This window comes from Lathamus discolor, chromosome 3 (genome assembly GCF_037157495.1).
Source record: "Lathamus discolor isolate bLatDis1 chromosome 3, bLatDis1.hap1, whole genome shotgun sequence".
Taxonomy (NCBI): domain Eukaryota; kingdom Metazoa; phylum Chordata; class Aves; order Psittaciformes; family Psittacidae; genus Lathamus; species Lathamus discolor.
In genome coordinates this window covers 129,019,475-129,043,574 of record NC_088886.1, presented here as the reverse complement: position 1 = coordinate 129,043,574, position 24,100 = coordinate 129,019,475, and the positions used below count along the sequence as shown (strand labels likewise).

The following is a 24,100-nucleotide window of genomic DNA, read 5'->3' as shown; positions in this document are numbered from 1 at the left end:
GCGGGCCCCGCTGGGCGGGAGGGGGACGCTGGGGCGGGCTCCATGGCAACCGGATGTAAGCGGCGGCGCTCTAGCTGCGGAGGCCACCTCGCTAGTGCGGCGGAAGAGCGCGTCTCGGTGGTAACGCGGAAGTGCGAGAGGCCGGCGGCGGCGCGGGCCGGGTTGGTCCGGTCCGGGTTGTGCCGGTCCGAGGTCACCTCGGCTCCGCCGCCTCGGCCTCTCCCCCCGCTGCAGATGGCGGAGACGGAGACGCTGGTGTGCGGCCTGGCGCGACTGCTGCAGGAAGCGGGTGAGCGGCGGCAGCCGCGGGTCGGGCCGGGCCGGTGTGAAGGCCCCGATGCCGGGGCAGCAGCACTCACGGCTCGGCTCGTCCTTCCCCTTCCCTGCAGGGGACCTCGTCCTGGATGGCTCCAGCACGCTGACGCTCCTCACCCCCACCCTGCAGCACCTCACGCAGGTCTTCGAGCAGCACCTGGGCTCCCGCAACCAGAACCGGGGCTTCGTGGCCCTGCCCTCGCACCCGGCCGAGACCACCGCCATCCTCCAGGCCCAGTTCCTCTTTGACGTCCTGCAGAAGACTCACTCCCTGAAGGTCCGTACGTATCGTGGCCAGGGACGTGAGGAGCTGGGGTATTGCAGGGCCTAGCAGCAGAGGTGGCTGGCACAACTTGTCTGCTTCAGAGTGGCCTCCTTTGGTTCCCATTGACCCCACCTTCCGTGGGTCGGGTAGCTCTCGCAGGGCTATTGCACGGAGTTGTAGTTCAGTGTGTAGCTGCTTCACCTAGGATCAGCCATGCAACTCAACGGGAAGCTTTTCAGAGTTGAAAACAGGGGCAGCAGGAGTTAATTATGTTCTGACCTTGGTAATGTGTTGACATTGTTGGGAAAATGATTGTTTCCTGAAATGCTTGAGCAATTCAGGCAGTATCTGGCAGCTGAGTGCTCCCTGGGTGATGATTGATCTGCACGAGGCAGCAGAGCCAGGTTATTCTAGCAGTGCGGTTGGGTGTTGTAGACACCCATAACTTCTGCTGCTTACTTCTGAGTGTTACGTGCTCCTGCCTGGGCAGCAGTTCTGGTTGATCTGTTTCGCAGCATGGGACATGTCCTCGTTAATTTTAAGAAGTCTGTAATAAAGATAAAGGTACAGTGCTAGGAATTCTTCAGAGAGCGTTTTGAAAGGTGGTGTGTGTTATGAGGCTGTACTTGTCACTGGGGCACTGCTAGGAGGGTAGCAGAGATGAAATGGGCCTAAAAAGGGAAGGGGAATTAGCAGCTGTTTTTCAGGAGGTGTTGTGGCTGAGTGCTACATCATGTGATGCCTTTAAAGGTGCTTTTCTTATGAGACAGATTGAAAAGATTACCTGAAAGTTGCTGGGAATGTTTTATAGCAATGTGCTGGGGATTGTACAGATTGGAGGGTGCCCCAGAGCCTGTGGAGAAACACGTGTCTCCTGGCAGGAGGAGGTGAGAAGGCTGCTGCAGGCAGGAAGATGTCGTGGTGAGTGCTGGTGTTAACAAAAAAAAATAGGTTCTTTCTGTAACAGACTTGTAAAGAAGGGGAAGTTGCCCATTGTGGTGTGGTAGCTGATTTGCTTGGGGAAGGTGGTAATTATATCAGCCTGATCAGATTCTTAGGACAATGGAGTGACAAATGGCCAAGACAGGATACAGAGCAAGGATGGCATCTGAAAGAAACTTCATTAAACTGATCATTAGAGCTTCCCAGTGAGAGCTTCCCCTACAAATGGTCCTGTTCAACATGCTGCATTAGGGCTAGCAGGCGGTGGGCAGTGATTCATCGCCACCAGAGCTGTAACTGTGGAAGTGGCTGCAGTGATGAGGCCTTGGGATGTCTGTTCTGCCTCTGATGAGTCACTTCTGTGTGAATGTGGATGTAGCTGGCAGAGATGGTCTCTCCATTTGTACTCTGCTGTCTGCAGTGGAAGTGTTAACTACTACATTACTTGCTTTGTCTTAAATACTGTTTATGCACTCTCTATAGAAAGCATAAGAAGCTGAATTTAATAAGCTGCTTTGAACATAAACACAGCCTAACTACCCTGTGGAGCAATTCTTCACCACATTATGCAAAGAGGAGGTTTGCAGGTACCTCAGTCTAATGCTAACAGTGTCTTGGAGACCAGCTCTGTTTTCCATTGTATCTGCTTGTGATTTGCCTTATTTGGCCTGTTCTAATGAAATGCACGTGCACACCTCCCACCAGTGTTCTAGTTAAGCTCAGTTGCTCGATAAACATAGCTCCAGCAGTTAGAGTTGTCTTCATGTATTAGATTTATTAGCAGTGGCTGGTGAGGAATCCCTTTGGTTCTGAAAGTGGTGAAGCCACATGGGTAGGGGAGAAGAAAAGGAGTTCTATGGTGGTCTTATGCTACCTAACATGCTTTTCTCATTTAGCTCTTTTGCACTATGGGGCCAAGAAACAGTCCTGATACCAGCACCGGGAGTGAGCTTGTTAGTGAACACCCGAGCTGGAGGGGGGTGCTTGGGTTTAAGGTGCTGCAGTCAGTGCATCGGGGCGGGGGGGGTATTGCAGCACAAATTGAGCTCGAGGTGAGACTTATTTTCTGATTTCTCTAGCTTATTCATGTTCCAAACTGTATTTTGCAATCTGCTGTGAAGATCTTCCCTTTTAAGTCCCTCCGGCATTTGGAAGTAAGTACTGGAGGTAGAACTGGCTTTGAGTCTTACCAACTTAGTTTTGTGCTTGCAGAATATCTACTCCTGTAAACTGGGTTGGCTTTTCTGGCCTCCCTAGAAGGCTAAGCCTAAACTCTGGCAACACTTGCTCAGGGTGAAGCTTGGGTATGAGCAAAGGCTGGAGTGCTAGGGAGGGAGGGCTCCAGCAGGGAAATGGGCGATCCCTTGCAGAGGTGGACTGCTGCTCTTACACTGTAATATTTTGATGTATGTTGTCCTTACTTTCTCATGACTGCTGCAGTTGAGGTCTGTCCCTCCGCACTGTCTCCGAGGACTGCGATTTGTCTATTCTCAGCTGGAATCTCTAACCTGTTGCAAATGTATCAGTACACTGGAGGTGAGTGTATCTACACAAATTGTGAGGAAAATTGCAGGAGAAAGGCTGTCTTGATCCTACAGCCCTTTCCACAGGGGAGATGTAAGAGACAATGTTAACCATCTTACCAGTCCATGTTGTATATGGCTTTTTCTCTCTTCCCTGTTGTGGGGTTCTACTCCTGACTCAAACAATGTTGAAATACTCCCTGACTGGATACATGTGTACCCTGTAGTCTCCTTTTTATGTGCTTAAGAATTCCTAGCTCTGGCCAATTTTTTTATCAGCTAGGCCTGACCATTCTGCATGTCTGGCTGTTTCCACATTCACAGAATCACAGAATCACAGAATCCCAAGGGTTGGAAGGGACCTAAAAAGATCATCTAGTCCAACCCCCCTGCAAGAGCAGGGTAACCTACAGTACATCACACAGGAACTTGTCCAGGCGGGCCTTGAATATCTCCAGTGTAGGAGACTCCACAACCCCCCTGGGCAACCTGTTCCAGTGCTCTGTCACTCTTACAGTAAAGAAGTTCTTCCTGATGTTAACGTGGAACTTCCTATGCTCTAGTTTACACCCATTGCCCCTTGTCCTATCACTGGATATCACTGAAAAAAACCTAGCTCCATCATCCTGACACCTACCCTTCACATATTTGTAAACATTGATGAGGTCACCCCTCAGTCTCCTCTTCTCCAAGCTAAAGAGACCCAGCTCCCTCAGCCTCTCCTCATAAGGGAGATGTTCCACTCCCTTAATCATCTTTGTGGCTCTGCGCTGGACTCCTTCAAGCAATTCCCTGTCCTTCTTGAACAGAGGGGCCCAGAACTGGACGCAATATTCCAGATGCGGCCTCACCAAGGCTGAGTAGAGGGGGAGGAGAACCTCTCTTGACCTACTAACCACTCCCTTTCTAATGCACCCTAAGATGCCATTTGCCTTCTTGGCCACAAGAGCACATTGCTGGCTCATGGTCATCCTCCTATCCACCAGGACCCCTAGGTCCCTTTCCCCTTCACTACTTTCCAGCAGGTCAACCCCCAACCTGTACTGGTACATGGGGTTGTTCTTCCCCAGATGCAAGACTCTACACTTGCCCTTGTTAAATTTCATCAAGTTTCTCCCCGCCCAACTCTCCAGCCTGTCCAGGTCTCGCTGAATGGCAGCACAGTCCTCTGGTGTGTCAGCCACTCCTCCCAGTTTTGTGTCATCAGCAAACTTGCTGAGGGTGCACTCAGTTCCCTCATCCAGGTCATTGATGAAAATATTAAACAGCACCGGTCCCAGCACCGACCCCTGAGGAACTCCACTAGTCACAGACCTCCAGCTAGATTCTGCGCCATTGACCACAACTCTCTGCCTTCTTCCTTTCAACCAGTTCTCGATCCACCTCACTACTTGATCGTCAAGCCCACACTTCTTTAGCTTATCTATGAGGATGCTGTGGGAGACAGTATCAAATGCCTTACTGAAATCAAGAAAAACTACATCTACCGCTCTACCATCATCCCTCCACCTAGTCACTTCCTCATAGAAGGCTATAAGGTTGGTCATACATGACTTCCCCCTCATAAAACCATGTTGGCTGTTCTTAATGACCCCCTCATCCTTGATATGCCTAGTGATGGAGTCAAGAATAAGTTGTTCCATCATCTTTCCAGGGATGGAGGTAAGGCTGACCGGTCTATAATTACCCGGGTCCTCCTTCTTGCCCTTCTTATAGATTGGTGTGACCTTTGCCATCCGCCAATCCTCAGGCACCTCGCCCGTTTCCCACGACTTACCAAAGATGATGGGAAGTGGCCTAGCAATGACCTCCGCCAGCTCCCTCAGCACCCGTGGGTGCATTCCATCCGGACCCATCGATTTACAGATGTCCAGATTGCATAGCTGATCCCTAACCCAATCCTCATCTACCAAAGCAAACTCCTCCTTTGTCCTGACTCCTTCTGGGGCTATAGAAATCCGGGGCCCTCGGCGAGAGTCTGCAGGAGTAAAGACAGAGGCAAAGAAGGCATTCAGCACCTCTGCCTTCTTTATATCCTCTGTCTCCAGGGTACCCACTTCGTTCAGCAGTGGGCCTATATTGCCTCTTGTGTTAGTTTTATTTGCTATGTATTTGAAGAAGCCCTTTCTATTGTCTTTAACCCGACTTGCAAGATTGAGTTCCAAGGAGGCCTTAGCTGTCCTAATTGCCTCCCTACATCCTCTAACAACTGTCCCAAGCGGCCAGCCCCTCCTTCCATAATCCATAGATTCTCCTTTTCCACTTGAGTTTGCCCAGCAGCTCCTTGTTTAACCACGCCGGTCTCCTAGATCCCTTACTTGACTTCCTACTCATTGGGACGCTCCGATCCTGAGCTTGGAAGAAGCGGTCCTTGAATGCTAACCAACTATCTTGAGCCCCTTTACCGCCTAGTACACTTTCCCATGAGACTTCCCTTAGCAGTTGACTGAAGAGGCCAAAGTTGGCCCTTCGGAAATCCAGAACTGTGGCTTTGCTAGGTATTCTATTCCTCCCACACAGGATCCTAAACTCCACCATCTCACGGTCACTGCAGCCAAGAGGCCAGCAGCCGATCAAGGTTTGTTTCATCGTACCAAAGCAACATAAAATTAGAGCTAATTGTCAGAGAGAATGCTGTGCCCCAGTATCTTGTATGCGCTGGTGCCCAGCAGGTTTCTGAGACATGGAGGCAAGCTCCAGGCACGGAGAACTGAGTGGCGTGGGCTGTGCTAGCTGTGAAACTTGGGCTTCTGTCTGTGGCACAGAAGTGGCTGCCTGCTGGGAAACAGGAGCTGCTGGTAGGGAGTGCTTTGAGAGCTTTTGTCTGCCAGAGCACAAGTTATTTGGTCAGGGTTTGTGTATCTTCTGCTTTTATGCAAGTCTGGAAAAGGTTTTGCTGGCATGAATTTTTGTGCGTAAGTGTTCAGAGCCTATGAATTGTAACATGTTAGGTTAACTGTTGCCACTTGAACGTAGGAAGCAAAAGCATCTCCCCTTCTTTCTAAATATCTAGCCGTGGAATTCCCACCACCTCCAAATACTTGAACTAGTGACATTAAAGTAATTGACGCTCTAGGCAAGGCAGGGTCTGTAAAGCACAATATGTCAGCCTTGTTCCAGACTAGCTGTTTTCCTGTGTTCATCTGCTGTTACCGTAACAGCTAGTACTCATCAAGGAATGGCTCTTCCTTTCTTCCCAGGAAATCATTTCAGCATGTGGTGGTGATCTGAGCTGTGCTCTCCCATGGTTGGAATTGCAGACTGTGAACTTCAGCTATAACTCCATCACTGCCCTGGATGACTCACTGGTGAGTGGGGCACCCTTCCTGAGTGACTGAGGAGAAGAGAGGAGATAATCGCAGCCAAGAACTGGGCACTCCTTTACTGATCCTGCTAGGTCTGGGTGGGAGGCAGTGGGAAGTGTTAATTTTGCTGGCCACTCCCATCAGGACATTGTTTCCATGCTTCAGTGGAGACATCTGTAAGATCTGATCTAGTATCTTTTCATCCTTCAGCAATTGCTGAATGCTCTGAGAGTCTTGGATTTGAGTCACAACAAGATCCAGGATTGTGAGCATTATTTAACGGTGAGTATCTTGGGCTGAGCACCAGTGCTTCCTTGGATGGAGAGGACACTGCTAAAGCGCTGTACTCATTGACTATGTTTCTGCTAGGTGAAGTATAACAAAAGTAATTAAAGATGTGGACCAGCAGGCATGTGATTTAGAGCTGGTGCTTGCAGCCTTGAAACTGTGGTCCTGTGCTATTGTGCCTTGAAACAGCCTCTGTGCTATTGAGGCAGAGAAGGCAGTGTTCCTCACCTGTTCTAAGACAGAAGACTTAGTTGTATGTATCACTTGGCACTCCAGTGTGCCAGAGTGATAAATACAATACATACAGCATACACTGTACATACAGTCACCATTGCAGTGTGCACTCCCCTGTGGCCAAGACTTCACTGTAATCTGTGCAGCAGGTGAGAATCATGTAGCTGGCATGGGGCTGTAGAGACTGCTGTTCAGTTTGTTCAGACTGCCAGTAGCATTTCCTTCTTGCTCTCAGAAATCTCCTGTCAGTTATTTTAGAAAGGTGGTAGTCCATCATGGTCGCATCTGTGTCTCTGGGGAATGGCAGTGAAATCCCTGCTCTGGTGGGCTAGATCTGCTTCTTTTAAGAGAAGCTCTGAAACAGCTTTTCATGGAGTTGGAGAGGCTCACAATGTATCATTCACTATCATTCTTGCAAAAGTAAGAAAGGGCTTCTTTAGTAGCTTAGTCCTTTTGGTGAGGCAGGGGGTTCAGTCCCTTCCTGTACTCCATTGAAGTTGATGAGGAGGGAGAAAGCTGCTCCTAGCAAATTTTGTAAAGCAGCTGGAACCTGATGAGCACACCTAGACAAACCATTCCAAATGTGAACATCAGAGTCTTGCTGCAGAAATAGTCACTTGTTGGGTGACTTTGGTGGGATGGAAAAAATGGTAGGGGTTAGTGCCCTCTCTTGAGTTCAGGGTCAAGCTTTGAACCAAGGTCCCAATTGATCCACTGCTGCTCTTCTCTCTGAACAGACCCTTACAGAACTAGAATACCTCAATCTGGCTTATAACTTCCTGTCCAAGGTGCCAAACCTTGGCATCTTCAGCAGATCCAAGCTGGTGACTCTGATCCTGCGGAACAATGAGCTTGACAGCATTAATGGTGAGCCCACAAAGGAGGAGCATTTCTGAATTTGAAACCTTGGAACCAAACTTGAGAACTTGGGGACAGCTATTTTTACTAGAGTTCAATGTTGGGGAAATAGGGTAGGTGGGAGGTTCTTAAGGTATATCTTCTAGCATGCTGATGGCTTCCTGCTTTGTTTGCAGGGGTTGAACAGCTAGTGAATCTGCAGCACCTGGATGTGGCCTATAACCTGCTGCTGGAACATGCCCAGCTAGCGCCATTGTCTACCCTGCATTGTGTAAAAAAAGTGAGCACAAAGCCTGATGGGTTGGTAGGTTAGAGATGTCATGGGCAGGGGGTGCAAGGCGGTGACTGTGTGGTAAGAAGAGAGTTTTGAAAGATCAGTTCAACTCTTGAGCATTTAATTTTAATGTGGGAAGCTTATGGGGGAGCCTTGAGAGACCCACTTCAGTCTTCATTTTGAGTGACCCCTGCTCAAGCTAAACTTTTTCCATATATTGATCCCTACCTTCTTGCTTCCCCTTTAGTTTTACAGTAAAGATCCTCCCCTAATCCTCTGTGGATTTTTGTGTTCAGAGAAGTCTGAAGGAGCATAACTGCTGTCAGTATAGTGCTTGTGAGGGAAGACAGCCTGCAGAGGACTGTTCTCTCAACACTTCTCAGTACTGAAAAAGCTCCTAATGATTTAGGGGCATGAGTAGGAAGTACTTTAATTTCCTTCTGTGTTTGTTAAACAAATTTCAGGAAGCATTGTAAAAGCTTAGTCCTCCCCTGGCTTGATAACTATTCCGCTGCAAGAATATTTCCTGAGGCGAAGAGAAAGCCTGGAGACTGCAGGCAGATTAGGTCGGGGTATAGAATATTGCTTCTCATGACAATTTCTCTTTTTCCCTCTATCCAGCTGCATTTAGAGGGAAACCCATTATGGTTCCATCAGAACCACCGATCTGCAACCCTTGTACATCTGTCCCCCCGGGCAGCTTCCTCCAATGTGAGTATTAGCCACGTGCCTTCTGTCCCTGCTGTTGAATGCGCAGGGTGTTCTAACACTTGAGGGAAAATGAAGGGAAAGAGTTTCATAAACATGAAAATTTATTCCAGTGGTGTAACAGTAGTGATTGTTTTGTTTTTTCGGTTTTGGTTTTTCGGGGGGTTTTTTGTTTGGAATGGGATTGTTTTGTTGGTTTTTTTCAGGTAGTTTATCCTAGAATTTTTTTATGTGGTATGCTGGCCAGGGAAGACAAAGTTGAACGCTGATCTCAGGTTTGCAAGACCTCAGATCTTAATGCATCTTTTTACTTCATCAGTTTTTCTTGCTGATGGTCCCAGAACTGCACTCTGCTCCTGTCAGATAGCTGGACTTTGCAAAGAAGCGCACTCACTGTCCTGGCCCACTTTACGTAATTACATACTCTGTTGGCAGCTGTGACCGTCTTTTTCTTTCTCCCTGTCACTCTGCTTTCAGCTAGGTGTCATCACTGTTTACCTTGCACTCTGGTGCTTAGGTCAATTCGTGGTAATCTTATTTTAAGTGAAGAAGCCAGCAAAGACAGTGTTCTGGCAGTTTAACAAAGTAAACTTGCTTGCTAAAGGTCAGAGGTGTTCCAGAGCTGATCTCTCTTCGTATTAGTGTCAAATGGCTGGATTCATTGTCTTCAGTCTTCATCTTGGAACAAGATTTCACAAGCCTTTAAGTTACTTGGAAGCTAGGTAGACTCGGGCTAGAAGTAGGGAACAAGCTTTGAGATGAAAGTGAGTACCACTCAAAACGATTTGTGAGTTGTTGCGGAATAATATATTGTATTGCTTCTGCAAACTTGGATATGTTTCTGTGAGTCGTAAAGTGTGTAAACATGAAACACAATTGTCCCTTCTGACCTCATATGCTATTAGATCAAGTAGCTACAACTAAAGAAGTGACTGATAGGAGGGAACAGGATTGTTTCTGGTAGTCTTTGCAGTTTTGTGCCAGGGATCTCAACCCTAGGGTGGCCTGAAGGGGAATATGAGTCAGCAGATGTTGTCCTGAGTATGTGCCAACCAAAGGAATCTGACTGCAAGTGCGTCTCTAATTACAGTTCCTCTTGGATGGGGAGCCACTCTCTTCCTCGGACCTAATGGTAAGTACAATTGCTGTAAACTGATCTTACTGGCTTTGGGAGTGGGAACTCTGACAGGTTTTTGCACTGTTATGTGCCCCATTAAATTTGTATGGGTTGCCTTGACTCTTTGACGTAGTCCATTTTGGCTCAGTCCATGCTGATTGCTTATAATTGTTAGGACTGGCCATGGTAACTTATTTTTCCTATGTAGCCTTGCAGAACTTGGAGCCTTGCCTGTTTCCTCTTTAGGTACTATCTGGTACTTGACACTTGAATTACATGTCAGCAAAACAAACTGTTATTAGTTTTCCATCTGCTGTTTTTAAGAAACGCTGAGATTGAGTTAAATTAGAGTGGTCATGATAAACAATCCAGTTAATGAGGAAAGTTTGGGGTGAGGGGCAGGAATGCTGTCAGCCTGAGTTGTGGCTTGGTTACCGTGTCTTCCATTTGCACTCAGCAGGCAGCATTCTCTTCTTTTGGCTTTAGCACCTTCCAAGACTTGTGCGAAGTGTGTCACAGTCCATCCACACTTCTACCTCAGAGAAGACCACACTGGACCGCAGTGCTCTGGACAGTTCCTGTGCTGCAGACTTCAGTGACAGTCAGTCCCCAGCAGAGAATGTGGCTGTGAGGCTCCCTCGGAAGAAAAGCAAGGTCTGGGACTGAGACAGCTTCTTAACCATGCAGTTGGCATGTTGGGTGAAGGGGCTGCCTTGATGTGGGAGCCCAGTGCAGTGAGCTGTGGTCTTGTTCTGACTCCAGTAGTGTTGTGTGTTAGGATTGGGCTGGGCTTAATGTCAGTCCTGTTGTACTGTGATAAATGTTTCATGGTGTACTTCTGCACTGTAACAGCTATGAACCCTTGGCAGAGCCCCTCATCAGATGCCATTTTGGTTGTTCTGGAGCCTCCAACTATTCTTATCCCGTTTGTTCCAGGGAAAAGTCAAAGTGCGCAGAGCAAGCATTTCGGAGCCCAGTGACACAGAACATGAGCCTCAGGCTTTATCTCTCTCTGCTGGTGAGGCTTGGCTTCTTCCTCAGTAACACAGCAGTTGAGCTGCCCATAGAGGAGTGCTCTGGTGTGGTGGCTGTTTTCATACTTCCCAATTTTTTTCTCTGCAGGCCTGGTTCTGCAGCATCAGAAGGAGATGAAGCGTTTGGACAGCTTCAGAGATCGCTTTGGTGTTGACTGGCTGCAGTACAAGAGACATCTGGAGGAGCATGACCAAGTTCCTGTCATCTGCCGTAGTCGTTCTGCAGATGAGATCACAGGCAGACCTCCTGAAATGGACTTGCAGAATGAGAGCTCTGACCCAGAGCAAGGAAAATCCCAAGTATCCCAGAAAGAATCTTCTCCCTCTTTGGGTGGTACTGAGAAGGAAGAAGAGCCTGAAGAACAGCTAGATGAGCCTGTGGAAGGAGAACAGAGAGAAGAGGAGGCAGATGACCTAATGCTTGGGGAGGAAGAAGAGGATAAGCCAGAAGGTAAACAGGTCCTTTCACTGCTATGTTTGAGGGCTTGGGTGATGACAGAATAGATGGATCAAATGTGACATCCCTGAAGCTTTATCATGGTGCACAGTGGGAACTCTAAGGGCTTGGGCCAAGCAGTCGTGAAGCCTGCTGTATGTACTAACCTGTACTGTGTCTTGTTTGACAGTGGGCCTTTGCCAGCCAGTGCTGGTGAGCCAGATAGAAGGTGAAGGGGACCCAGAGCCAGAGTGGATCTTCCTGCGAGTTACAGCTAAGCATGTGATTGAGGTGGAACTGAAGGCTGCCAGAGTCCTCCACAAGCTGGAGCTGAAATGCCTGCAGAAGGTAGAGACCTCTGAGATAAGCTGGAAGAGGATGGTGAGTTCTGTCTCTGTGTGAGCCTTTGGCATTTTACTCCCTGTGCAGGCCAGCATTATGGACTGGGGCTTCTGTCAGAGTACCCTGCAAGTCTTTTCCGGGCTTGTGCAAAGCCTGATTGATTGTCTCTTCTACCCAATGCATCTGTATTGTTTAAAGTACCTGTGATCATGCAGCATAAGCCAGCATCAATTCTGTTCCAAAGGTGGATTAAAAAAAGACAGTGTCTGGACTTGTTCCAGTGTGCAGGATTGAGAAGCTTATCAAGAGTCTAAATGAAATGTAGACCTCCTTACCATTTATTCATCATTGGGATATCACACTAGTCCTGGAGGACTGTGGATTGCCCTTTTTCTTAGACAATACAGCACTGAGCCTAGTGTAATGTTTAGAAAGCTACTGGTAGCTCACTGGACAGTTTTCCATTTGCTCTAGGTGCATTCTTTAGCATTTATTTAGCTTTTGTGGTTCCTATGAAAGGAGAAATCTCTTCTTCCTTGTGGTAGGATTGTAATATTCAATGTGCGCATGGACATGTTCACATGCCTCTTTAATACTGTTTTCCTCAAAAGCTTCCAGTTCATTTTTTTTCTTCCTGCCTTCGTATGTCTTGAATGTTTGTGGCTTGATGATCTTCTGAAATACCTCTGTGAAAAGGGGGCTTTGATTGAAATGCTTTATTCTCAGCACTAGTAAACTTTATTGCTTATTTATTTATTTGTTGGTTTGTTTGTGTCCATTTTACCAATCTCCCAAATGCTATAAGCTATGGTGGGCTACTCAGGGCTTACTAAATTAGGTGCAGGTCTGGCTATGTTTCAGCCAGTTGTAAACAAATGTCTGTATACCGGAACTACAACCTCTTTCTAGAGCTGGTGTTTGCTGTCTCCTGCAGGACCTGGAGCGAGTTTTCCCTATCCTCACATTGCATTTCAGCTACATTCGCAAGGACCGGCAGAAGCGCAAGTATGTGGTGCTTGAGGACTGCCCAGAGCAATGCCTGCAGGTAGGGAAGGTAGAGGGGGAAGCCTGGGGAGGGCAGCAGTGTTACTAGAAGACACTGAATTCTTCCAGCCAGCGCAGGGCCCCTGTTCTGAGAATGTGTGCATCCACTGCCCTGTGGCAGCTCATGTCTGGCTTGTTAGCTCAGGATTTCTTCTGTTGCATGTATAACCTGAAGAAGGCCCTGTGAGTAAGTCCATGAGCCGTGGAGCTCCTGGAGCATAAATGATGCTCTTGGGGAGAAAAATTAGTAGTGAATTTAGTGATCGTTGCTTGTTGTGCATGTGCATGTTTCCTGAGTGCTGGGTGATACACTAGCCTGTGTGCCTTCTCAAGGCACTGTTGTTTAAGTATATTTAAACAAGTTGTTAGAGAGAAAGCACAAATAGATGGGACCTTTGAAACCAGAGTTCCAGGGAGAGCCCATCACTATGTAGCTACAAGGCATAGACCTGCAAAAACAGTTTATCTTGGTCTTCTGCAGTGAAGCTCTGTACCCTTGGCAAGTCTTGCACAGACTGGCTGTTGTACTCTGTTAGCTGGGAAATTGCCCTGTGCCCTTTGCACTCTAAAATGCTGTAATGAGGCATGTGAGGAGACTTGCTGATGTCAAAGGCTTGCTTTTATTAGGATGGTTATAGCTGCCTGCTAGCACTCTTATCTCTGTGCATTTACTTTTAGTGTGTCCTTGAAGTGTTGTCCCCAGCTGTTGAAGAGAACCAGCGAAATCAAGACCAGGAGAAGGGATCCACGAAGCTCCAGTGCCTAAAATGCAAGCAGGAGTTTTTGCAGTCCCTGGTTTCCTGGCATCAAGGTTCCTGTCCTTCAGATGTTGAAGATGCTAAAATCCTGGAGACCCTAGCTGCCTCACATCAAGGTAGGATGTAGTGCCCAGAAAAAGAATGCTTGCTGATGTCCAGGCAGACTGTGAGGATGGCAGCTGTGGTGTAGAGCACAGAATTTATAGAACAGGGTGATAACTTGGCTGTACTGGAATTAAAACTTGTTATAGATGTACTCTCACTTGGCCCACTTGAACACGGAAGAGCCTCCCTTGTTCACTTGCAGGAATAAGCCACTGTTTTAACGTTAAGCAAACAGCTTGTCTGTTGCACGTGTCTTGCGGTCTGGGAGAACATAGGGGTACTGGAAAATGCAAGGTGGTCCACAGAAACCTGAAGTCTGGGAGAAGCTTTAAGCATCATGTTGTCTCTTGTCCTGTTGAAACTGTGGCCAGTTCTGCCAAAGAGACTAATTTGTTCTAAAGGGCTTTTGCTAACAGAGCCTTCTAGGGAAATCAGCTCCAGTATTTCAAGTAAAACTTTAGCTGTTGGACATCAGAAAAGCAACTGGAACCCTAACCTAAGTCTCCCTGGCTGTAATCTTAAGCCCACTCTTGCTTTCTTTATAGGGAATGATTTACTCCTCTTTTTTCTTTTTTTTTTTTTTTGGTGGTGTGTTGGTTGTTTTTCTTTGTACTTGGGGGCCATTGTTCTCCCCCCACGACTAGTCCTGTCTTCTGTCCTCCAGACTAAATAAATTCAACTCCCTAGATTATTTGCTTGTCAGTATCTCATACAGTCCAGCTTTTATTGCTGGTCTCCTTTGTACTCTTTCCATTTTTCTGAAACTAAATGTGGTTATTTTAGCTGAGACGTGGTTAGTGCTGAATAGACATCACCTGATTGCTGAATTTTTTCAAAGTTCAGTTTATATTTGGAGTGGAGAGTGCCCAGTCTTAGCTCAGAACATGCTGCTCGTTTGACAAAGTATCCTGGGATTAAAGTACTGCAGTTAGAGCAGAAGTGTTGTCCTTGCTGCAGCACTTTCTTCCAACCTGGGACACTTTCTCCCCCTGCACCAGCGTAGTGGGAGTCCCAAAATCTAGCTGGGAGTCTGCTGTGATGTAGTTAAAGAAATTGGGGTCAGGAAAATGAGAACATCTGGAGAAGGGGCATGACAAGCTTGTGGTTTGGCTGGCTGAAGGATAAAATAAGCTGGTGTAAGGTGGCTGAGGAAGGCTGGTCATGAGCTTGGGCTTCAAGGGCTATGTGAGCACTTGTGCACATGAAGTGGAGGAAAGTCATGAGCCAAAGCCCTGATGTAGTTTTGATTGCAAGTACAGCAAATGCCGGTTACCCTAAAACTGACCAAAGCTGTTTCAGGTGGATGTTGGTACTGAGCCAGAATTTCTCATTGATCTGTGAGGGAATGTGGGTAGGATATGATTCTAAACATTGTTGCTCAACCAGCTGCTCAAGCTGGACTGTAACTATTGTCTGCTTTCAAAGGGATGGTTTCTGGTTGGCAGATTAAATATATATATATATTAAAAAGTAAAATCTTGCTGGGAGACTTGTTCTAGTTTTAGTTTGTCCCTGACCACCTCCCACAGATGCTGCAGCAGCTGGTGCGTCCATAGTCTGTCCCAGTTGTTCCAGTGACCACGTGGTCATCCTGCCTTCAGAGGTATGCTCCAGCACACCTTTGCCACCTGGTCCCGACAGCATGAGTGAGGACCTGTCAGACTCTGTCCTGGAGGGAGGCAGCCAGCAGGATGGCCCAGAGGAAGCACCTGCCCTGGCCAGTGAGAGTGGGAAGTTCTACATCGGCGGGGAGGACAGCTCAGAGATTGACACCGACAACAGCACCAGAACCGCAGAGCTGAGAAGCGAGCATGACGGCGCTGTCCATTCCAGCTCCCGCACTTCAGATGGTGCCTGTGGGAAGAAGGAGCTGGGCATGAAGAGCCAGTACTTGTCCTTCAGCCACACAGACACCAATGGGGGCAGCTTGATGGGGAGCTACCGTTACGGTTTTTCTCGTGGGCCTACTCCTTCCCAGCTCTCTTTGAAGTCTGAGTCTGAGGAAACATGGAATCTCAGTCCCTGTGAGTATGTAACTGTGCCGGGTTTAGGGGTGTGCACAGTTTGGTGTTAGGCTTTACAACTGGTGCTTGCAGGGTGCACTGCCTCCAGTTTAATGGGAAGGGGGGAGGGTGGTGGTCATCAAGCATGAGCAGCACTGACCATGGGTCTTGTGAGCAGAGCTTTTTATTCCCAATTCTGTTCCTTCTTCATGCCTGAAGGTAGAGAAAACTGACTCAGCTCCAAATTCCTAGTATTGCTCAGACTCTGAGTAATAAGGTCTTGTTCCAGGAGCTGCACTGCTCACTTATAAATACACTGGCGTCCTGTGGCACCAGTGAGCTGCCAACTGGAGCATTACCTTTGGAGAATAATACGCAGAATTCCTCTGCATTTATTCTCTGGCCTAAGCACATTGTGAGGCTGGTGTTTTTATAGGGGGGGATGGTTAGTGGATCTGTGGTTACTTGTACTTTCCTCAGTGGTCTTTGTGAGCTTCAGATGGTAAAGCCTTTCCAAAGCAGAGATTGTGTGCTGGCTGTGTGAGACTGTTGTGCAAGATAGCAGTTAGTAGGGGGTCCGCAAATGCATTTTGTGAAGGACCTCGGATTTCTGATGTGTCAGACTGCCTTTGCTTGGGCATCAACTTGGGCTTTATAGAATACTTAATCTCCGTAGCTCCTTTCCAATTTATCTGGTCTAGCTCACCAACTGACTCTACTGCAACTGCACTCTAGTCCTGATTTGCAAACCCATCAGCTTCTTGATCTGTAGAGATCTCCCCCAGCCTTTCAAGACTGCTGTGCCTCTGAAGAGGAGTTGGTATAGGATCAGTGGTTAGGTCTGCCATGTTCAGTCTCATACACTTGAAGTGTGAGAAATAAAGCAGTCTCTTGTTTCAGGACAAATTACAAGATTCCAGTTAAAAACTGAGTCCATGTAAAGGTTCCTGCTGAGAAGTTGGATGAGTGTAGTTGGTGGGGAACAGGCTCCCCTGGGAAGTACGTGCTCTCAGGCAGGATTGTGGCTATTGCATAAATTATTTGATCATACAATTGCATGACAAACTTAATTGTGTTCTTAATCACTTTTATTGCTCTCTTCCTTAGTCTCCTTCATCTTTACCCCAGTCAAAGTCAGAGTTTAAAATGCTGACCTGAGCTGACACCAGTTGAACTTAGAAATGTTTTTTTGGCTTTGTGATTAAGAATTGCCTGCCTGCCAAATCTGACAGCAGTGATGTCCTCTTATGACTGAACAGTTGAGCGAAGGTTGAACAGGGGTTAGAACAAAGCTTTGTATATCTGTAAAAGCAGGTTTTGGAGTGATAGGGTCCCCTCATGTCCCCACATTTAGATCTGGTGTCTGGAAAGCCCTGGCTTTGGGCCTTTTTATAGAGGAGAGATTAATGGAAATAGGTGTGCAGAGGGGGTGACACTGCTGCCCTGGTGCTGGTCTGCGTGCTGGGGCAGCATCTGGTCAGTGGGTGGAGTGTCAGTCCTACCCTTTGCCCTCCTCAGCTGTAAATGGCATCCTGAACATGAGGGACTTCCGTTCAGTGGATCATCGCCTGAAGTTGTACTTGGATATGGAGATTTTTGAGGAGAACTCCGAGGAGTTCCAGTGCTTCCTTAAGGTGAGCTCCTGGAGCACGGCTCCTACAGCTCCTTGTCTGTCCTTTATGCCACCCTGCAAGTTCTGTACTGGGGTGGCATCCCAGAGACTGTGGGGTGTGAACGGAGATGAAGTGTGTTTGAGTCAGTCCTTTCCAAGGGTGGGCTGGCAAGGGGCAGGCCAGTGCTGTGACCCACCCTCTCCGTACTCTAGGTGGTCATGGTGAAGTTTGGCCGACAAGAAGAGTTCCTCTCAATCCTGGTTGCCTCTGATATCAAGATTTATGTGCTGGAAGTCACTGGGGCTATCAGGTGAGACAAATGGTGGCAAGTGAGACCCTGCAGCAAGGCTGTGAGTGTTGGGTAGTGCCAGCCTGTGCTAGCCTTACCTTGGAGGTGTGGGGACATGCAAAGGCTCTTCTGGCAAACCTGCTGCAAGCTGATGTGGGAGAGGAGATAGGATAGCCTGCTGCAGCTGAGGACTGTGCTCTGTGATTAGGGGACAACCTGCAGACTGGCTGAAGAAGAATGATTCTCACTACCTGTCTGATATTTCCCATCTGGAAGTGGGACTCTGCCACCAGAGCTTGCGAATGGAGTTTGAGAACCCAAAAGCCTCCTACAATCTGCTGATACGGAGCCAAAGCTGCTGTGACCAGTTCCTGCAGACCCTGACATGTAAGAGCAAAGCTATAGCGGGGGCACAGAGTGGTAATGGAATTTGGAAGATTTGCTCATGGGAGAGCTGCTAGGAGAGCTGTAGTTTGTGTTGTAAATTTACTTCTTGCCAGCTCAGAAAAATGTTGGGGGAGAACCCCACTGGCATCATAACTTCCAGTGCCTCCCCATAAACTAGAGAACCAGCCTGAGCTATAATGTACTGCCCTTGGGCTTGCAATAAAAGATGTCTACCTTCTCCCCCTCTTTAGATCTCCTGCAAGAGATGCCTGCTAAGTGCAGGAGTAAGGTGAAGGAAATCCCCACTGTGGAAATGAATCCACATCATTTGCTATGGTAAGAACAGCCTTTGAGAGGTTGTGGTTTTGGACAGAAGAGAACGTCTGCTTGTCCAGCAGTGCCTGGGAAGCATAGTATTCAAAACAGGGCAGCACAGGAGGAGGCAGCAAGCCTACAGTACAGATTTAAGGCAGCTGGCTCAGGTGCCTGCAGCTCAGGGGGTGAGCAAACAAAGGGGTGTCATGGACTGAGCCAAGCAGGGCAACTTCAGCTCTCCTGGAGGAGCCTGAGCGTAATATAATGGAGGGAGGGAAAGGGGGAAGCTTTTCTTTCTTGCCTTGCAGGAAGCATTTGGTTCCTAGCTGTCAAGGTGGTAGGAAGAGTAGGAGAAAGGAGTTGTACAACATCTGGAAGAGATGGGTCCCTCTCTTCCCTAAGGGGACAAGGAACAGTAGCTAGCTTACAGCAAACCTAGACTGGAAACAGAGTGCTCCCTTGACTGGCCCACTGTTGTATTTCCTCCAGGCCTCTGCTGGACTCCAAGACCACAAATTCTGCAGCTGCAGATGACACTTGTTTCTTCTACCTGCTGGCCTACCTGATCCAAGGTACAGGAGATCTCAGTGTTCAGGTGTCCCACACTTTGTGCTGTCTGCTTACATGCTTGCTTTTTTAGTGTACAGTCTGTTGGAAAAGAGCTGGGACATTGGTCCAGCAGCGAGATGGGGCAGGGGCATGGGTATGGGTGAGGGCTCTTTATAGTGCTGTGATGTGTTAGGGTAGCAGCATGCTTCTTCCTGCATATCTGGTGAGTCTCCCAGCCCTTTTCTGCATGGAAGTCCTGGCTCTAGGGAGCAGCTGGTTTTGCACACCAGGTTTGGTGACAGCTCAGAACAGCTTCTGAGAAGCTCAAGATTATCTTAGGGCTGGATCGTTGCCCTCAGCTGAGGGAAAGCTTGAAGAGTCATACACACAGCTGGCTTGTGTGGGGAGCTGAAAGGCTTCTCTGTTTGGAAAAAGAGAAGCAGGTGTCCAGAACCCAAGGAAGTAGGACAGCAGCAGCCTGCTGGAACCCATCAAGTTCTGTTCCAGGGCTTGCTGAGGGCCAGATGTGTTAAACCTGGGATTGAGTATTCAGTGAACAATTCCAGTGTCCTCTTAGCCTGGGAGACTGAAAAAAAAACTAGCTGTTAATCACATTCTGACCAGTTTGTTATTGCTCTTGCACCCTTGTTTGCCATTGGCTATTGGGGAGGTACCAGAGAATGAGAACCAGAGAATGAGAACCAGAGGGAATGTGTGGGAAGTATGTTTATTTCTCTTCTGAAGCTGAACAAAGAGCCTTTGGAAGAGCTTAGTGTGTTTTAATTCCTCTACAGTTTTCTTCTTTTTTTGAGTATGGTGCCCAACACCACATACAGTTCCAGCTGATGCCTCATTGCCAAGCAGACAGAACTAGTTAAACATTTGATTTCTGATATTCATAGAATCATAGAATCATAGAATAGTTAGGGTTGGAAAGGACCTCAAGATCATCTAGTTCCAACCCCCCTGCCATGGGCAGGGACACCTCACACTAAACCATCCCACACAAGGCTTCATCCAACCTGGCCTTGAACACTGCCAGGGATGGAGCACTCACAACCTCCCTGGGCAACCCATTCCAGTGCCTCACCACCCTAACAGGAAAGAATTTCCTCCTTATATCCAATCTAAACTTCCCCTGTTTAAGTTTTAACCCCTTACCCCTTGTCCTGTCACTACAGTCCCTGACGAAGAGACCCTCCCCAGCATCCCTACAGGCCCCCTTCAGATACTGGAAGGCTCCTATGAGATCTCCATGCAGCCTTCTCTTCTCCAGGCTGAACAGCCCCAACTTCCTCAGCCTGTCTTCATATGGGAGCTGCTCCAGTCCCCTGATCATCCTCGTGGCCCTCCTCTGGACTTGTTCCAGCAGTTCCATGTCCTTTTTATGTTGAGGACACCAGAACTGCACACAATACTCCAGGTGAGGTCTCACAAGAGCAGAGCAGAGGGGCAGGATCACCTCTTTCGACCTGCTGGCCACGCTCCTTTTGATGCAGCCCAGGATACGGTTGGCTTTCTGGGCTGCGAGCGCACACTGCCGGCTCATGTTCATTTTCTCATCGACCAGCACCCCCAAGTCCTTCTCTGCAGGGCCGCTCTGAGTCTCTTCTTTGCCCAGTCTGTAGCTGTGCCTGGGATTGCTCCGACCCAGGTGTAGGACCTTGCACTTGTCATGGTTGAACTTCATAAGGTTGGCATCAGCCCACCTTACAAGCGTGTCAAGGTCCCTCTGGATGGCATCCCTTCCCTCCAGCATATCAACTGGACCACACAGCTTGGTGTCATCGGCAAACTTGCTGAGGGCGCACTCAATCCCACTGTCCATGTCAGCGACAAAGATGTTAAACAAGACCGGTCCCAACACCGATCCCTGAGGGACACCGCTCGTTACCGGTCTCCAGCCGGACATCGAGCCATTGACCACAACTCCTTGCGTGCGGCCATCCAGCCAGTTCTTTATCCACCGAGTGGTCCATCCATCAAATTGATGTCTCTCCAATTTAGAGACAAGGATGTTGTGTGGGACAGTGTCAAACGCTTTACACAAGTCCAGGTAGATGACATCAACTGCTTTACCCTTGTCCATCAATTCCATAGCCCCATCATAGAAGGCCACCAAATTGGTCAGGCAGGATTTCCCCTTAGTGAAGCCATGCTGGCTGTCACCAAGCACCTTGTTTTTCATGTGCCTTAGCATGCCTTCCAGGAGAATGTGCTCCAAGATTTTGTCAGGCACAGAGGTGAGACTGACTGCTCTGTAATTCCCCGCGTCATCCATTTTCCCCTTCTTGAAAATGGGGGTTATATTTCCCATTTTCCAGTCGTCGGGAACTTCCCCTGACTGCCATGATTTTTCAAATACGGTGGCCAGTGGCTTAGCAACTTCATTCGCCAGCTCCTTCAGGACCCGCGGATGGATTCCATCAGGTCCCACGGACTTGTGCGCGTTCAGATTTTGAAGATGGTCTCGAACCAGATCCTCCCCTACAGTGGGCCCAAGGTCTTCATTCTCACAGTCCCTGCGTCTACCTTCTAAGACTTGGGTGGTGCGGTCAGAGCCTTTGCCAGTGAAGACCGAGGCGAAGAAGTCATTCAGAACTCAGCCTTCTCCAAATCCTGTGTAGCCAGTTCTGCTGAAAGCTTCCTCAGGGGGCCTATGTTGTCCCTAGTCTGTTTTTTGTTTGCTACATACCTGTAGAATCTCTTCCTGTTATCCTTAACATCCCTGGCCAGGTTTAATTCTAACTGGGCCTTAGCCTTCCTAACCTGGTCCCTAGCTTCCTGGACAACATCCCTGTACTCTTCCCAGGCCGCCTGTCCTTGCTTCCACTTTTTATAAGCCTCTTTTTTCCTTTGAGTTTTCCTCAGCAGCTCCTTATCCATCCAAGGAGGTCTCCTGGCCCTCCTGCCGCACTTCCTTCTAGTTGGGATGCAGCACTCCTGCAGTATTCCTACTAATTCCCAAAAGTGAGATGTGATGAGAAAAGCTATGTGTTGCTGTAGCAGGTTGTGATCCTCTGTGACCTCAGCCAGTTCTGCTAGTGGTTCCCTATTTGTGTGCATCTGACTTATTCCCCAGTTCTAGTGCCTTCATTTGCATCCACTGAAATCAACTCAATATTTATACTCCCAACAAACCCGCGTTGCTTCCTGTCCTGCTTATGGCGCATCCCAGCTTGGTGTTACACTTCATGTGTGTGCTCTCTGTTCCAGCCCTCACATATCTGCAGCCAGACAAATTCAGGACAAAAAAAAAGGCAGCCTTTTAGCTGCCTAGAACTGCTGACTTCTAAGGAGTAATAAAGTATCATTTAAGAGGTCAAAAGACTCCAGTGTCTTTTCCTGCCTTAACATGAGGACATAGGCTGGACAAGGCTTGCTGGGTGATGGTCTTTCACATGCATGCTCCTGCAATGAGCTTGGATAAGCCCAAGCAGCTCCTTGGGTAAGCTGGTCAAACCCAGCCACGTTTAGCTGCCCTTCTCCCCCTCTTCAGTCAGGAAGCTGGATAAGGCTGTTCACCCAATTACTGTTGCTGAAAAGGATTTCCCTAGGGGAGGAATGGAAAGCAAAGCTGGTTTTGTGGTGACTCAGGCTCTCAGCAAAGTATCTCCTATTCCCTCATAACCTTTTAGGGGCATCTGCTTTCCCTGTGACTCTGCTGAGCACCCGAAGCATGCTTTTTCTGCTGGAGGAGAATCACCAGTGGCAGGTGCAGCCCTGCTTGGATGAAGACCACAGGGCAGAAACATCTCCTAGGAGCAACATTCAGTTGAAGGAGAAGCAGCCTATCAGCAGTATTAGCAATGTCATAACCTATCGTCTCTGTCCTTGCGACATCAAGCTGATGCTTTACGATGAGGTAACTGGGAGGGGATCATGGGGCACACAAGATGCTGGGGGCTGGATTGTGCTCCAGTCCTGTTCCTGCCAAAAGTAACTTGGGGCTGTTAATCTTCCATCCTAACCTAGGGCCTTGCACCACAGAGGCAAGGGAGCACAGCGAACTGCTGTGTACAAAAGTCATGCAGGGACATTTCCATGGCTGGTGGCAGAGATGGAGAATGTCACTTTGGAGGAGCTGGCAGCTGCACTGGGGAATAGCAGCTCAGGGCTGATGAGTGCCTTTCAGGCTAGGCCTTGCTCATTCTCCTCCCTCTCTTTCATCTCTCCTAGGTGCTGAAGGTGGAGAGCACTTGGCACATCCGCACAGAGTGCCCTGAGCTGCTGGCAGACCTGGTGGAGTGGATCCGCAGGCCCTGGGAGGAGATGTTCTCGATTGAGCTACGGAAGGCTGTGTATGAGGGACTGGAGTGAGCTTGCTTGCTATAGGCAGGCAAGACTTGGGAGTCCAGAGTGCTGCTGTGCTAGCAATGGTGCACACGTGTCTCCCATCTGACTTTGCTGTCCTGTGGCCTCTGCTTTCTACTTTAATCTTGCCCCTGGCCCTTTCTGGTGAGGAGAAGGGGAGCACATGATGGTCCAGACTGCACAGTCACTCACTCGCACTGGGCTGGCCATGGAAGGAAGAGGTGGAGGGTGTTGCCTATAATACTGCATACACAGAGTTGTAACTTGGCAGTGTCTGCTAGTCTCCTTCAGGATCATATGGTGTGTCACTGAAGGAAGAGGGGAGCAAGGCCAGAGCATGTTCAGTGGGACATGAAGTGGTGTTTGGCAAAGAGTAGGTCAGAGGCAGTTGGGGCCTGTGGCCTTTTTAGCAGGTTTACTTGCTGCCTTCCTAGCTGTCTTGGAACAGCTGCCATTATCTGCTGCTGGTATTTTTTTTCCTCCTGCCTACCCTCACCCCCCTTGTCCACTGCTTCCCTAAAACTGCTGGCTTCAAACAGGATCCTTGATTGCACAAGGGCATGAGCCATGTTGTCCTAATAACTCCACAGAGTCCTTACCTGCCTGCCTGCCAGGGCACAGCTCCATCTGCTACTGTAGTTTTTCACTGTCACTGGGGAGGAGGGAGCTATGAGGCTGTTAGCACAGAAATGTGTTGCTCGTTGCTTAGGGGTCAGGACCCTGGGTGAGCACTGGCAGGTAAAAGTGAGGCTTAGGCTTTTCTGAGCAGTCCAAAAGCAGGAGTCTATTTTAACATGAGTTTTACTATTTTCTATCTTAATAAAACTTATATTTATTGAATTGTCACATTTTCCTTGTTTCATCCTCTTGCACTGCTGTAATGTCTTTGTAAGGTCTCGCTGCTTTGCAGCAGCCTCGAGGGTTCCCCAACATCTTGCAGGGTTCAAGCCATCCTGTCTCTCCTGTTCCAGGTGAGTGCTGATGGGCTGCTAGACTAATCTCTTCTACCTGCCTGGCTCCCAAACAAGCAACAAACCAAGGAACAAAGCCCAAACAGAATTAGGCTGACAGCAGGCACTAGT

General features: G+C 48.4%; 1 protein-coding gene across 2 annotated transcripts; it reads left to right on the top strand.

Moving 5' to 3' along the window:
- The first annotated feature begins 42 nt into the window (after positions 1 to 42).
- STK11IP (serine/threonine kinase 11 interacting protein) lies at positions 43 to 23,858 on the top strand. 2 transcript variants are annotated; one of them, XM_065671668.1, is made up of 24 exons: positions 43 to 289; positions 390 to 592; positions 2,602 to 2,676; positions 2,963 to 3,058; positions 6,246 to 6,353; positions 6,561 to 6,632; positions 7,610 to 7,739; positions 7,907 to 8,010; positions 8,626 to 8,715; positions 9,803 to 9,844; positions 10,316 to 10,483; positions 10,766 to 10,847; positions 10,952 to 11,314; positions 11,490 to 11,680; positions 12,576 to 12,686; positions 13,364 to 13,559; positions 15,078 to 15,572; positions 17,070 to 17,185; positions 17,377 to 17,474; positions 17,662 to 17,840; positions 18,092 to 18,176; positions 18,645 to 18,727; positions 22,343 to 22,569; positions 22,884 to 23,858. In XM_065671668.1, the coding sequence occupies exons 1-24, from the start codon at positions 43 to 45 to the stop codon at positions 23,022 to 23,024; spliced, it is 3,702 nt and encodes a 1,233-aa protein (XP_065527740.1). In that variant the 3' UTR covers positions 23,025 to 23,858. The 2 variants fall into 2 exon arrangements, with proteins under 2 accessions (XP_065527740.1, XP_065527741.1); XM_065671669.1 differs by lacking the exons at positions 43 to 289; positions 390 to 592 and adding an exon at positions 2,006 to 2,109.
- The last annotated feature ends 242 nt before the right edge of the window (positions 23,859 to 24,100 follow it).